The 13,848-nt window shown below is 42.5% G+C and overlaps 1 protein-coding gene across 2 annotated transcripts in view; it reads right to left on the bottom strand.

Annotated features, from left to right (window-relative positions):
- Positions 1 to 13,848, bottom strand: part of NADSYN1 (NAD synthetase 1) — a 253,280-nt gene that overhangs the window by 58,953 nt on the left and 180,479 nt on the right. For both annotated transcript variants that reach the window (XM_078684243.1, XM_078684244.1), the window contains one exon: positions 11,379 to 11,547. In XM_078684243.1, the coding sequence (XP_078540369.1) occupies positions 11,379 to 11,547 (169 nt within the window). The remainder of the gene's footprint in view (positions 1 to 11,378; positions 11,548 to 13,848) is intronic.

Genomic DNA, 13,848 nt, shown 5'->3' with positions numbered 1-13,848 from the left:
ATCGCTGTCGTTCAAATGCCCGGGCAAGAAAAGTGGGCAGACACCGCAATTGATTGGAAGTTCTGCTGAATCCTCGGGGCGGAGGTCCGTTGGGAAACCGCCGTCACAGAGGGTAAGAGACTATATCAGGACCTCAAACACAGTTTACAGCATTTGGTAAACTAGGGAGAAGCATAAAAAACAAGCACTTGTGCCACAGGCAGGATCTGGCATATTACCCATTTTATATGTCCTAACTGAATTAGTCGTAAGGCGGCCTTATAAGCGTTCCCAAAAAAGGCACATTTACTCGATATCGGAGTACGCTAGCTTAGGTGAAGATAGCCCTTGATAAAGCCCAAGATGCAGATTTTTGTGACATAGCTATCCTAATTGGGTGGAGTTAATACTTCAGCCTCATAGTTTATTCGTTTAATGTTTACTCAGTGCAAGGAGGTTTCTCAACACCCTAAATATCTGGCAGGAGTGTGGAAGGTAAATCTAGCTTGGACCTTGGGCGTTTAATAGTAATTTTTGCTGTGAGTGTACTCATTTTTTGACTAAGTATTTTTTCTGTCAACTATTTTTGAACTCAATTATGTATGTGATGTAAAATTGATTGATTGCAAATTGTATTATGTGAAAAAACTGAGATCGTGGAGATACAATTGTAACATATTGCTTATTCACACAATGTTGTAATACTACATATGCATTTTTATCTTTTCTTTTTTTTTTAAATGTTCAGTCGTACTGTTTGATGCAAATATTATAGAAGTGTTGAGCTCCTAATACATAAACTATAAAGGTGCACCACGTATGACTGCCCCTATCATTAGACAAACAAAACTACAAAAGCTTTCACTTGAATTTTATTTATCCAAATTACTATAATTAACATGGATTCCCCATTGAAGCATATGGAAACTAGGATCCCCAAACAGAAAAAGAGAATGAATACGTTTTGCCAGGAGTGGCATTTACACACAAAGGCACACACATTCACCTCCCTGGCCTAAGTAGGGAATATTTATCACAGCTATAACTGAACATACTAAAACACAAATTAAGACTAAACATGCAGGACAAAAGAAGGACAAAAAAAGAGTGAATGTTCGAGATATGGGTCCAATTTGAAGAAGCTAAACCAGGCAGCCTAACAATGCAGATAGCGAGCAAGGCTTCGGCAACCTTCCTCACCACATGCGGGGATAGATGTACTCATACCAGCTCCCCTTGCATTAGGATATTTAAATCAAATAGTGAAAGCCGACGAGCCCCCCCAAAGAGAAAGGGAAAGTTAGGTCTAAGTCTGAGAAAACCAAAAGTAAGCGAGCCCAGAAGCCTTCAGCGTGGCATTGAGGGGTTCTGGTAGGTCTGTACCGTAGCGCGGGGGACACACTAGCCTAGTGTAACCAGGCGCTTTATAACTTTACTTTATTATTATTATTACAAGTCCCTAGGGAAGGTCTCCAAAAGCTCAACTCCCCGGCCACAAAGCTCGATACGTGACACTTCTTAGGCAAGTAAACCCCGCCCCTTCCCCCGCAGTTTCAGGCGAGCGCAAAATGAAATGAATTTAAATGAAAATGTACTTTGTAAAGCACATCTAATACCCAAGGGTGTTTAGGTGCTGACTCAGAGAGGAGACTGCAGTGGGAAAGATGATAGAGTTACTGGCTAAAAAGCTAGGTTTTGAGTGCTTTCCTGAAGGCCAAAAACTCAGTTTTCCTTTTCAATTCCTGGGTAAGGGAATTCCAAAGTTTGGGAATTTCAGAGAATGGCAGGAACGTTAGTGGAAGTTCTTGATAGTGACTCAGCGAACTACGGAACTACGGAGATGAAAGGCACTCCAGTCCCCCAGGAACCACTTCCGAGGGTGGGGCCATAGGGTCGCCCAGTTAGCGGAGGAGGAAATGGCGTGTGAATCCGAAGGTGTAGTCAGGTCAATGAAAGCAGCACGTAGCTCAGAGCAAAGGAGACAGGCCACACATGAGGGAAGCACCGACGAGGATACGTGCTGCATCATACGGGTGCACGCAGAGATAAAGTAACCCAGAGAGAGAGATCATAGCCAAAATGGAGGAAGTATTTTGCGTACCAGTTCTGAGTCCTATTAGCAGTTTAGACTGAGGAGAAGAACCAAAATTACAGGTCTTATCGGAGGAAAGGATCATTTTAGCAACAGGATGGGGCAGAAGTGGAGGGTTGCATTATGCATCAGGGGCGGCTCTAGGCTCATGGCGGCCCTGGGCAGGGAGCGTAGGTAGGGGGACCCGGAAGAGGGAGTCCGGGCGGGGCGGAGCACGGAGGCCAGTGAAGAGGGGGGGTCAGGGTGTTTGGAAGTGGAACAGGCCGCCAAATCCCTGCCAGGGGCCGCCACGCATCAGAGAATTATTATATTAAGGATATATGTTGGCGTGGTGGCCCCTGGGGTTTGGTGGCCCTGTGCAGGTGCACAGCTTGCACATGCCTAAGGCCGCCCCTGCAGGCATGGAGGAGGAAACTTATAGGAATTCCTCTACATGCAGCAATGCCTCGCAAGATGGGAATGCTATGTTGAGAAACAGCTCGTAGAGTCACCTAGAATGAGAATGATACTGCAGAAAGGCGTGGCAGGCATTATATACGTGCCATGGGCCCAGATGGAGAAAGAGGGGTTGAGAAGAATGTTGGCGTCATTGCTGGATGGGGCAGAGAAATGGGTTACATGCTTTGAAAAAGACACTGCAGGCATAAACCTAACGAAAGGTGACATTAAGAGCCTGCTATGCAGCCAAATTGGGGAGCAGACAAACACTGTGTTCACCAAAGCTTGCATTTCAGCAATCACGCTCACAAATACCCAGCATGGCAGGTCCGCATACGTACAGGTACTGGATATGAACTGCCTTCAGAGAAATATTCCCTGACCATCCAGAGGGCCAATGACAGAGACCATGAAGCCAGAGTAAAGCATAACGATTCCCTAACTAGAAAGAGGGAAAGCTGGGAACAGGAAACTGGACAGCCGTGGACCTACACAGGCCCACAAGTCACATTGTTCTACAATATTCTTTAAAATGAGTACCCACCAAGATGCAGAGCGGGCTGGACAGCGTAGTTTGTTTAGATACCAAACTTTGGCAGGAATTACAAGCCCCAATCCACCATAGGAATTGCAAGAAAAGGATAGAGAGAAGCAGGAGCAGAACCCAAAAGAGACAAATAAAATAAGTGGAGCATAAGTTAAAAAAAGACTGTCCTTGAGGGAGCAGTGATGCATAAGCAGTACAGATGGCACCAATCACAGTGGGGCCTCCACCGCAAAACTTAAGAGGGTTCCAAACAGAGAGTCCAGGAACAAAACAGGTTATGGTAGTAGAGGCCTGGGAGGCTGGCCGCAATGAGACATTAGAGAGTGCTTCTACTGCCGTAGGAGAGGTCACCAGGTAGAGGCATGCCAGATAAAGGCATACCATGAAGAGCAAAAGCAGCAGAAGTTAGTGCATATGGGCCAGCCACTGCAAAACCCCACACGACAGGATATGGTCAATGTCCCTCCTCAGTATCAAGCATAGGTTATTCAGAACACATCATACACTCAGTCGCAGGGAGGTCTGCCATTCGCCACACAACCACAGCAGGGATCAGTAATTGAGAAATGTGGCAGCAGCAACCACAGCTGGAGAGTCCAGCGCAACGGGGAACTAGACCACAACCCCAGCCTGGAGGGGTGACAGTGTGGGGGAGGGGGGTAGTGCCTTCATGCAGCCACAGAACCAGGATTCTGAGTAAAATAGACGCCCCAGTAAATGAAAAGAGATAGTGTTAATCCCAGCGACTAAAACCTCAGTAAGTCAACTCCGATGAAGACAGCCAGCATCCCTCTATCCCCTTTCAACAAAATAAATACATTGTATCAGACAGAAAGGACTAGCAGACAGCAAAAAAAAAGCACAATGTGGCAAGGCTCTCGTGCACAAAGATTTTTTCTAATAATCCCTCCAATCTAATACAAACTATTAAAGTTGTGTGCTCCAAGGAAGAGGGCAGCGATGCGTACCCCCAGAGAAAGGACCAGAAAAACGGTCTGACAACAACGAAACACCCTTAGTTTTCCTGAGCACTACACAGGGTGTATCGTAAAATTACTCCTAGTGAGACGCCGGTGAAACAAGTTGGGAGTACTCTCTTTCGCTCAGGTCAGAAAGGACCTACTGTGGGTATTAATTGTCCTGGATGGAGGACCTAAGAAGACTAATGATTGTACATTAATTGATTACAAATAGTTGACGTCTGGAGATTAGTGATACTGATGCATGGAATTCAGATACATTTCTTAGCCCTGATGAAGTCAGAGATGCGGGGGAATCAGATCTGACGAAACTCGTGTTGGCTATTGTGCTATCTGAAAAGGATATTGTGCTATGTGAAGAAGACTAAAGAATACTTCAAGAATAAATCATCGGAATTGACAGAAGACAGACAGGACTTTGATTTTACGATACACAATGTGTAGTGCTCAGGATAACTTGTTTTGACTAACAGACAGTATTGGGGGTTATTTTACTTGAATCTAGGAATTCAGGCTTGCGACGATTGGGAGTCCACACTAACAATATGGTGATTCCATGGAGACACAGAATAATCAGGTTGCCTAAAGTTGCTACGGAAACTAGGCCGCACTCTGGTGCTGACCCCCAGGGCGGGGTTAACTAGTCACACCCCAGGGGCAGGGCAGTTTGACAAGGGGGCAGGACAGCATCTAGAAAAACCTTTAAAAATCAGACATCTAGGTCCCACAGCCAAATTCTAATAGGACGTATTCCAATCACCAAGCCGAAAGGACTCAACTTCTGGGCATCAAGGTCTACACTTAGCGTTTCCTGCATGGTGTGCACCCACAAATACTGTAGAAACCTAAATTAATTGCTGATGTATCAGGTATTGGGGGCTGTCCCAGTCCCTTTGGCTACCAGTTGGAAGGGCCAGATGGAGGGAGGTCTTCCAAAGACGAGTACCTAAGTCTTATCGCCATTTAACTCGAGGGAGATTGCAGTCATCCCAGAAGCAACCTCTAAAATACACTGCATAAAGTTTTCTGCAGCGTACTGAACCTATGCCTTAAAAGAGACAATCTTTGTAGCACGGAGTGAAACAGCAGAGCACTCCTTCAAGAGGCAGTGTATCTGAAGAGAGAATTAGAGGCGAGTTAGTTACAGCTACACTTCTACTGGAAGGTGCACACAGAATGAAGATAAAACAATGCACCCTCCTTCCTGTCCTTATCTTTAGAGGCATTTCCCATGTACAAGCTAAGACCTGCAGTTGAATAAACAATCTCAAAAAACAAATGAAAGGCTGCCAGGAAAACTCTATTCCTTAATCACTCACACTATACTGCTTAGAACCTATGTATATAATACGTTGCCACAGCTTTTCAAGACTAGGAATTGAATACTGTAGCCCTTAATGGATCATAAAGAGAGGTAGAGGAACCTATTGCTAGAATTTGAGGAGGTCATCTTAAATCAAGTAAATTGAAGAAGGTATTTGACAAGTGATCGACAAGCACCGGCTGGCTTTCACACTGTAGTTAATGAAGAAGAAATTGGTATGAACATGTTACGGAAAGAGGGCTATTTCTACAACACAGCTCTGTAATGCATGCCCATGACCAATGGAGACCGTGCCCAGACTTTGGAAGATTGATCATGAGATGAGGGTATTTACGTCCTGTACCAGAAAGTACTTATTACATATTATTTTGGATGCAATGGCGTGGTTGGTAGGTTTACTAAGCAATAAAAGTAGAATCTATTTTGAGATGAAGAATGCACTTAGAACCAAATACTTTAGTTAAGGACCCACAAAAAATCACTAGAATTGTATTAAAGGTGTTCAGGCTGAAACTCATATTAAAGTAAAGGCATATGATAGGTAATGAAGGGTGCTTGTATAAGATTTTACAATCAGTTAGCTTCAGAGTTAAAAGTATAAATGTTACTGTGCTTGGATGAACTCCCTACCATAAGCAGATCATCTTTGGGATGCAAGACGAACATACAGGTGTGGTGGAAATTCAGTGAACAAGCTCAACCACACTGATGATCACACTGAGAAGACAAGAACAGAATTCTTAAAGCAGAAGTACAAAGAAGAAATAATCAAATGACAGCAATTACAGACAACTTCTGTGCATTTTGCAGAGTTCTGCAACATCACCTATGTGGCCACTTGAGAGAGCCGGAGGCATATTGGATGCTCAACAGGTAAGAGCTCTAGTTGTATGTTGCAGCGTCTTCCAACTGGTGGTGAGGTTATGTGATTGGTCCTTCAACAGGGATCAGGTGTACTCGCATAAGCAAGATGTTTCTAAAATCACGAATCACCAGAAACACAACTATGTGTTTGCCTGTATGAAGCACTACTAAGGAAGTGATTTTATATATACCCATTGCAGGAAGAAAAAATCTGTCTTACATTCTCCTGTGAGTGCTCGGGTGGCTAGAATTCCATTCCTAGCCAAATAAGCACTTGGTTGCCTATAAACGCTGTGTTTCTGTGAAGATGTTAGAAATCGTGATTATTATTATTTTTAGTTTTATATAGCGCTAGCTAGAACCAAAGGTATCAGATGCTATGCTATGTGATAACGTTTACAAGAGGTACATGAGGGGATTCATAAGAGTCATAGCTGAACAATACAGCATTACGTGGCTCTAAAGTCCCACAAGTATAACACTACACACGGTTGCATTGAGGAACGGCATCGGGGACAGAATAGGAGACTGAAAGAGGCATGTGTCTGTCTTGAAGGAATCAGGTCTCCATGAGAAGTAGTGCTATATTGAACAAAATTGTCTGCCAATGATTTAAGTCCTTTCTAAGTTTACTAATGAAATTATGTCTGCAACACCACCTTAAGGTCCCACAGTGATGACCATGGATGTCCAGGAAATGTCATGGAACAGATTCAGGTCTGAGAAATGGGCACCATGCCAAAAGAGATCATAATGCTGGAGATGTGAGGTGCCCTTGCCAAGCAGCTCAGACAGAACCATGGTCTTTATGTCCTGTTGAACATAAAGTGTCATTTCAACAAACTTTTAATTCACCTGTGCCTGACCAGGCGTGTAACAGCAGTACCCTCATATATTGAAATATTGCCCCATTTTATGCTATGTTAAACATTTATATCGTTTCAAGTAAGATAAAAGGCGCCCTGGAACTATTTTCAAGAGGAAAAGGAACCGAAGCACTACTGAAAGCAGGACTGAGAAGGCAGACAAAAAGCCACTTTTTTTTACAGAAACCGTGGGACCCAGTGATGCTTTTCAGTTGGAATGGTAGAGTCCAGAGTAGTAGAGGCTAGGTAAGAGAAGGCACATCCAACCTTCCAAGCTATTTTAATAAAGGGAACTGTCAAAACTAGCAGGAATGATGACCTGAGAAGGCATCTAGAAAGAATGTGAATAAATATCTTCATGATCTTTACAGGGCCTGAACTATGAATGGTCTGATGGGTGAGGGGAGGTGAGGTGCGGTGCTTTAAATTGACAGTATTTCCACTGGGAGCCAGTAAAAGGTAGATAGATTGGGTGAAGCTGAGGCTGTTTGGGCATTTTGCAACTGATGTAAAAGGCAGTCCGTAAGTCCCAGAAAGACCGCTCCACCATAGTCCAGCCATGAAGTTATAAGATAATGTATCAATCTTTTACTGGTAAAAGTGGAAAGAAGAAAGGATTTTCCTGAGCATCCTTGGAAGACTAAAACAGATGCCAGACCTTGACTGGTTTGGTTCAAAAAGGTAATATTTTGATTGAAAGAGATACCTAGATTCTCTGCGTGAGCTGCAGTTGAGCCTCCCACTTAAGAAGGCCAACAAGACAGGGAACAAAAATTAGACTGAGTGCTAAAGGAAAGAGTTTGTCTTATCATAATTGAGCTTGAGGCAGTTGTCCAACAACTAGAGGGCAACTGCACTCATACATGAGAAGAAATTGACTCATCAGCTAGATGTTATTTAAGATTGATAAGACAAAAAGATCTTACCAGTGTGTTTAGAGGAGCAACATAGATATTAAAGAGTGTTGAACTGAGGGACGAGCGCTTGGGGACTCTGCAGGATAAAGATACAGGATTAGAGTCGAAAGGAATCATGAAAATGAACTGATATCGGGGAGAAATTATCCTTACCCGCCTGAAGGTGTTTTCACACTCCCATCTGGAAGAGACCCTAATGGGATGATTGCCAAAAAAAGCCAAAAAAGATCCTAAACAAGTATTTGCAATGCAATCGGTATCGCATATGTGAAAGTCGGAGCTCTTCGCGTTGAAACTGACAATGTTTTTTACTTTTGTTTTTTATTTGCAGTGGAATGATCATATTTGCATAGCGCTTTTGCCATTCGTATGACCATGAGGCGCTTAGAATGAGAAAATGGGAAAATCTTTGTAAAGTGAGAGGCAGATAAAGGTGAGGCAGATAAGTCCATGCGATGGGTTAGATTTATTGTGAGTGGATTAAAGATGTACATTGTGACCAAACATATACAAATAAATAAAAAATTCTTGCATGTCCAAAACATTTAGCACAGCGACTGTGAAGAGGGGGCTGTGCTGATACATGAGCTGAAGGAAAACAAAAAAATAAAGCAATTGCACATGATCAACTAAAGAGGGTAATAACACTGGCACCAAAGAAACACACATTGACTTGGGGATTAGGGAAGCAAGTCTCAACGTGAGCTCGATATACTGTGACTTTGTGCAAAATACCTTAAAAAACAAGCTGTGAGCAGCACTGGTTGCTGAAGCTGAACAAATGCCATCACATAAGCGCAGTGTAGTTGTAAAGCACAAAACAACAAACACGAGGGAGAAGGAGGCAGCTGCAGCTTGAGGAGCGGGAGCGAGCATTCACATATGTGCAGAGCACTGCAGCTGTCTGTTCAGAACAAGATGCAAAAAAGTGCACAAACACTACGGAAAAATCCTTCAGTGAAAGGATACTGTAATAGGCCAATACTCCAGGAGAGTAGTAAGACACGAGAAGGTGGGACATATACCTACAAGAAACCACAAATAAGATAGATTTTTAGAACGAAACACACTTTAACCAATCTACAGCGAGGGCTTGGCCAAAGCCAGTTGAAGTGAATACCGCATGCCTCGCAGAGCAGTGCATACGCACTACTAGACTCGACCTAAAAAGGCTTCAAAAGCCCCAAAAAATCCAGATAGCAAATATTGCCAGAGGTAGCACTGTAAATATTGCACAAACTATCAAGAAGGGGGTAGTGGAGAAAGCAAAATCTGTAACTCACAACTGCCATTACCTGTCTGGCACTAACAACAAATAACTAAGTGTATGGTCAAAACCCAAACATGGACAGGATTAAAAAATAAAATCATGCCAGCAATACAAATATGGGTGGGAACCTGTGAAACTTCATTCAAAGTGTAGTCTGTAGTAAATGTAAATGCAGCAGAGTTGTTATTGTTTACACTCATTTATGAGAAGCAGAGGGGAAATCTGGAGCATATTGTTAATTAGTGGATGATTTTTATTGCTCAAGCGCCATAGTTGTCCAGACCTCATGCATGGCATTTACCTCAAGGTAAATTTCATTCTTGGATTGCACAAACATATTGGAGCTGATGGCATAAAACACAACAGGGAAGGAATTATCAAACCACTGCATAGTGAAATCAATTGCCCTCTGGTTTTCAGGAACTCCACAATATGCATGAGAAAAATCTTTATAAATTATTAATTTCAGACAGATATTATTTGCATTCTAGTTGGTTTTTCAGTCGCAGGATCAGCCCAGCTCTACATCTTACCAATATACGAAAATAGTCTTAAGACACCAAATTTCTAAGTGTGATAACAGCATGTATATACAGAATATTTTGCTCGAATTTCCTCTCTTGTCAAGTGTGGCTGATTGTATTCCATTATACATACATATTAACATAAGAGTTAAGCCTGAATATATGCCCACATGAAAGTTCGAGAGAGTGTGTGTGTGTATAAGAGAGAGAGGGCGAGAGAAAGAGAGAGAAACCGGTTTAAGGCCTAGAAAACAAATATGCTGAGTGATAATACTAACACAATTTGAAAGATTTTCCTTTCAGACATTTTCTGAGCTGTTTAAAGATGACATTAGTGGTTATAACTAAACAAAGCACTTAAAACCGTCCACTCTGAAAGATGCAGTTATGTGCAGAAATTTGAGCTAAAATGCCATCATGCTTTGAACACATCAGACTTGAAAGAAAACAGAAATGATTATGTTTGCCTGCTTTCCATACTCAAGAATTCCTGCTCCTCTCTCCAAAGAGAACAACTGACGGATAAAGCAAAATGGGATATGCTAAGAGACATGCTGAATTACTGATATCGGACCACATGCCGATGGCTTTATATGGTATGAGGGCATTGAAATCATTAGGGAATTCTAACAACCATTCATCCAATATGTAACCATTCAGCCAATATAACAGTCATGAGCTGAGGACATATATGTAGATATGAGTTAGGGACTAGAATGATTAAATGGGGAATGTAGGAATGCCCGATGAAATATGATTACACTTTTCCTAATGTTAATTTTGTTTTATATTATAATTAACTAGATTAGCATAACAATTACTACCATTCTGATATCCCCGACTTATCCAATATTAGAACATTGGAATGCTGGGAGCTCCATTGTAGCCTATGGAGCGCTCCATGCTTCTAAGGTCCGCAGAGCAACATTCCAATGTTTTACAAAGGCCTCTCGGAGCTCGAGGGGATTTAAATCCCCTCGAGCTACGAGAGGCCTTTGTTTTATTTGTTAGAACATTCTGCCCCCTAGTGGCAGAATGTTCTAACAGCCTTATAGCCCTTCGTAGCAGAGCTATACCAGCTATTAAAGTCCCGCTCCCTTGTTAAAGTCCCTCGCCTTCCGCCTTCTGCTTGGGCGTTTGACGCGGGAGCCGGCCTTTAATAGCCGGTATAGCCCACTACAGCGGGCTATAAGGCTATGATAAAGAACTGTATGTTGGTAAACAACAACTGTGTTTGTCCATTGTTTCTAAGGGACATGTTGGAGATCTGGATTTAAATTCAGTCCTCCCCCTGTAGAAGAGAATAACTTTGACAGGGTTATCTGACTCTTAACATGTCATACCTGAATGAGCATTACTTAGTGCAGAGAGTAGTGAGAGATACCTACCTATTCTCCTTTTCTAGGAAGAGCTTTTACTACATATTATTCCTCTTGGTGCTTTGGAGATCTACCCGGTTATGCTCCCTAACATCTGGGGTTCACCACACTCCCACATGTCAGAAGGTAGTTGAATGTTGTGTTCTAGCATTCCTTTAAATGATAAAGTAACCTGGTTAATTTCAAATGGTCCTGTACCTGCCTACTTGCTCTGCCAGCAGTCTCGCCATGTTGCAAGTGTCTTTGGAGGAATTCTCACTTGCCATGTAGCAGGTGGTGAAGACCCGTTGGCAGAACTCCCGGGGGTCTCCTGGCATGTAGGTGTCATCATTCACTAGACTCCGGACATCGTCTAGCACTTGCATATCTGGGGTAGTAGAGGGGAAACATTACTTTTTCAGTCTGGGCTCTTGAGCTAGGTATAGCATGTTACAAAAAGTAAAAACAAATAAAAAATGATTTATATGCGCAATTCCATTTTACGTTGTTTTGAGTACGTATCTGTACGTATTCAAATACCTATTTCTCTAATTGTATCAGCATTTATCCACAATCTGTTTAGTTCTGTGAAAGAATTAAGTTACAACTAGTTTTTTCAACATTCATTCATCAATTCGGAAAAGAACACTCAGGCAAAGATGACTGTAGGGTTCTCATGTTTAGGTAAGCGGTCATGAATAATACAATAAAATATTTATGGAACACAAACATCAGGATCTTGAATTAATTTCAATAACAAGTAAACCCAAAGGCATTCAAAGGCTACTTGTTTGAAAGTTGCTGAATCAACAACACTGGAATCTAAACTACTCAACAACAGTGTGAGTTCCTCACACTGTACAATAGTATTCTGGGGCCTGATAAAGGGTGACAAGGGAGATACATTCATTCTTTGCCAAACCTTATCACATTAAGTTGCATATAGGTTTACGTGCAGCGACAATCATGCAAATTAGCTTGCAATCGACCATCATTTACAAACAAGCATTAACAAAGCCCAAAGGTTTCACCAGTGAAATGGAATTCGTTTGTTACGGATTGTATTTCTAGACGTCCATTGGGGCGGATGCCATCTCTGTACCAGTTTTCTTGTGCTTTATGAAAAGCTATTTAAAGATGGCATGGCACATGTGCGTAAATCTGCAGCCGTCATCACAGATTTTTTTTTTTTTAAGCATAAGATATGAATGGAAAGTGCTTGCCTGGTATGCATTGGGACCATAACGGAACAGTTATCAAAATGATTTTAAGTTGGGGATTTTTCTTTTAAATAAACAGATGGCATAAGGATGGCAGGAGAGGTGGAGAGGTGGGCAAAATGTATCCCTTGTATGCACTGCAAGGTCGAACATCAACAGAGGAACAATAATTGCCATCCAGTTGAAACATGAGGAAAACAAAATACTTCTGGGTGAGGCAAATCAAAAATAAGGGAGGAAAGCCAATCAATCAGAATGAGGAAAGTGAGGCAGACAAGAAAGCCATCAAAACACGAGAAGAGGGTTGACCCAAAGCTCGCTATATCTATTGTATTATTTTACAAATGTCTTTTTTTTTTTTTGTCCTCATATATGCCACCAGATGGAATAACTCTAGATGGAAACTCTCAATTCTGCCAACACAATACCTTACTGTGCGCCCTGGAATACTTTATTATTATGTTGAGCATTCAAGAGATCTCCCAGAGGTAGGTTCTCTACCAGTCCAACTCCCCTGATCGATGTCTCTGTGCCTTGTCTTGGGGAGGACCGGACCGCAAACCCCTGGCATAATCATTGGACGTTTGTTGTTTAACTGTCCGACCATCTTATCAACTGGGCCCAAATCTTTGCCACCTCCTCTCCACCACACAAGAGGTCTATTTTACTAATGATCATGATATTTTTTAGACAGTCTGCAAACCTCGGGGGGGTAGGGGATTTCCATTCTCTGCAGATCTCTCTCCTGGCAATAACAATCACATAAAATATGAACTGGGTGATACTATCTCTGATGTCATATTCCTCTAGCAGACCCATAAAGATCAGTCTAAAGTTACAGATAATTGATCTAGACAATACCTCTTCTAAGAAAATACAGACCGATGACCAATAGTTTTTAATCTCTATGCAGTCTGCGAAAATATGTACGTCATCTGCCTCTGTATTTTTACAAATGTCTTTGACAACACACAGGTATAGCTGTCTTCAAACCTTGCATCCAAGATAAAGCTGTCTGCAGGAGAGATTCGTCATATTTTGTACTTGTGTTTGTTTTAAAATCTTACCCGAATAGCGAACTTTAATAATTGAACGCCTCTCCCTGACGATTATCCAGCTCCCCCACCGATAGGCCTGAACCAATCAGCCAGTAGGAGGAGGGGCTTGGAGGCGGGGCCAGGCCTTGAAAAGACATCGCAGCGCGGGAAGCGGGCAATTGTGCTTTTCGTTGTCGCGCGGACCCAACCTGCTGGCGCTACAGTTTTAATTCTAAAATCATATTTTGTACTTGTGTTTGTTTTAAAATCTTACCCGAATCGCGAACTTTAATAATTGAACGCCTCTCCCTGATGATTATCCAGCTCCCCCACTGATAGGCCTGCAACAATAGGCCGGTAGGAGGAGGGGCTTGGAGGCTGGGCCAAGCCTAAATGCACCTCCACAAGCAGGAGCGCAGCGGACTCGCGCAG

This window comes from Lissotriton helveticus, chromosome 3_2, assembly GCF_964261635.1.
Source record: "Lissotriton helveticus chromosome 3_2, aLisHel1.1, whole genome shotgun sequence".
Lineage (NCBI taxonomy): Eukaryota > Metazoa > Chordata > Amphibia > Caudata > Salamandridae > Lissotriton > Lissotriton helveticus.
The sequence above is the reverse complement of the archived record's forward strand: the minus strand, read 5'-3'. Positions and strand labels throughout refer to the sequence as shown.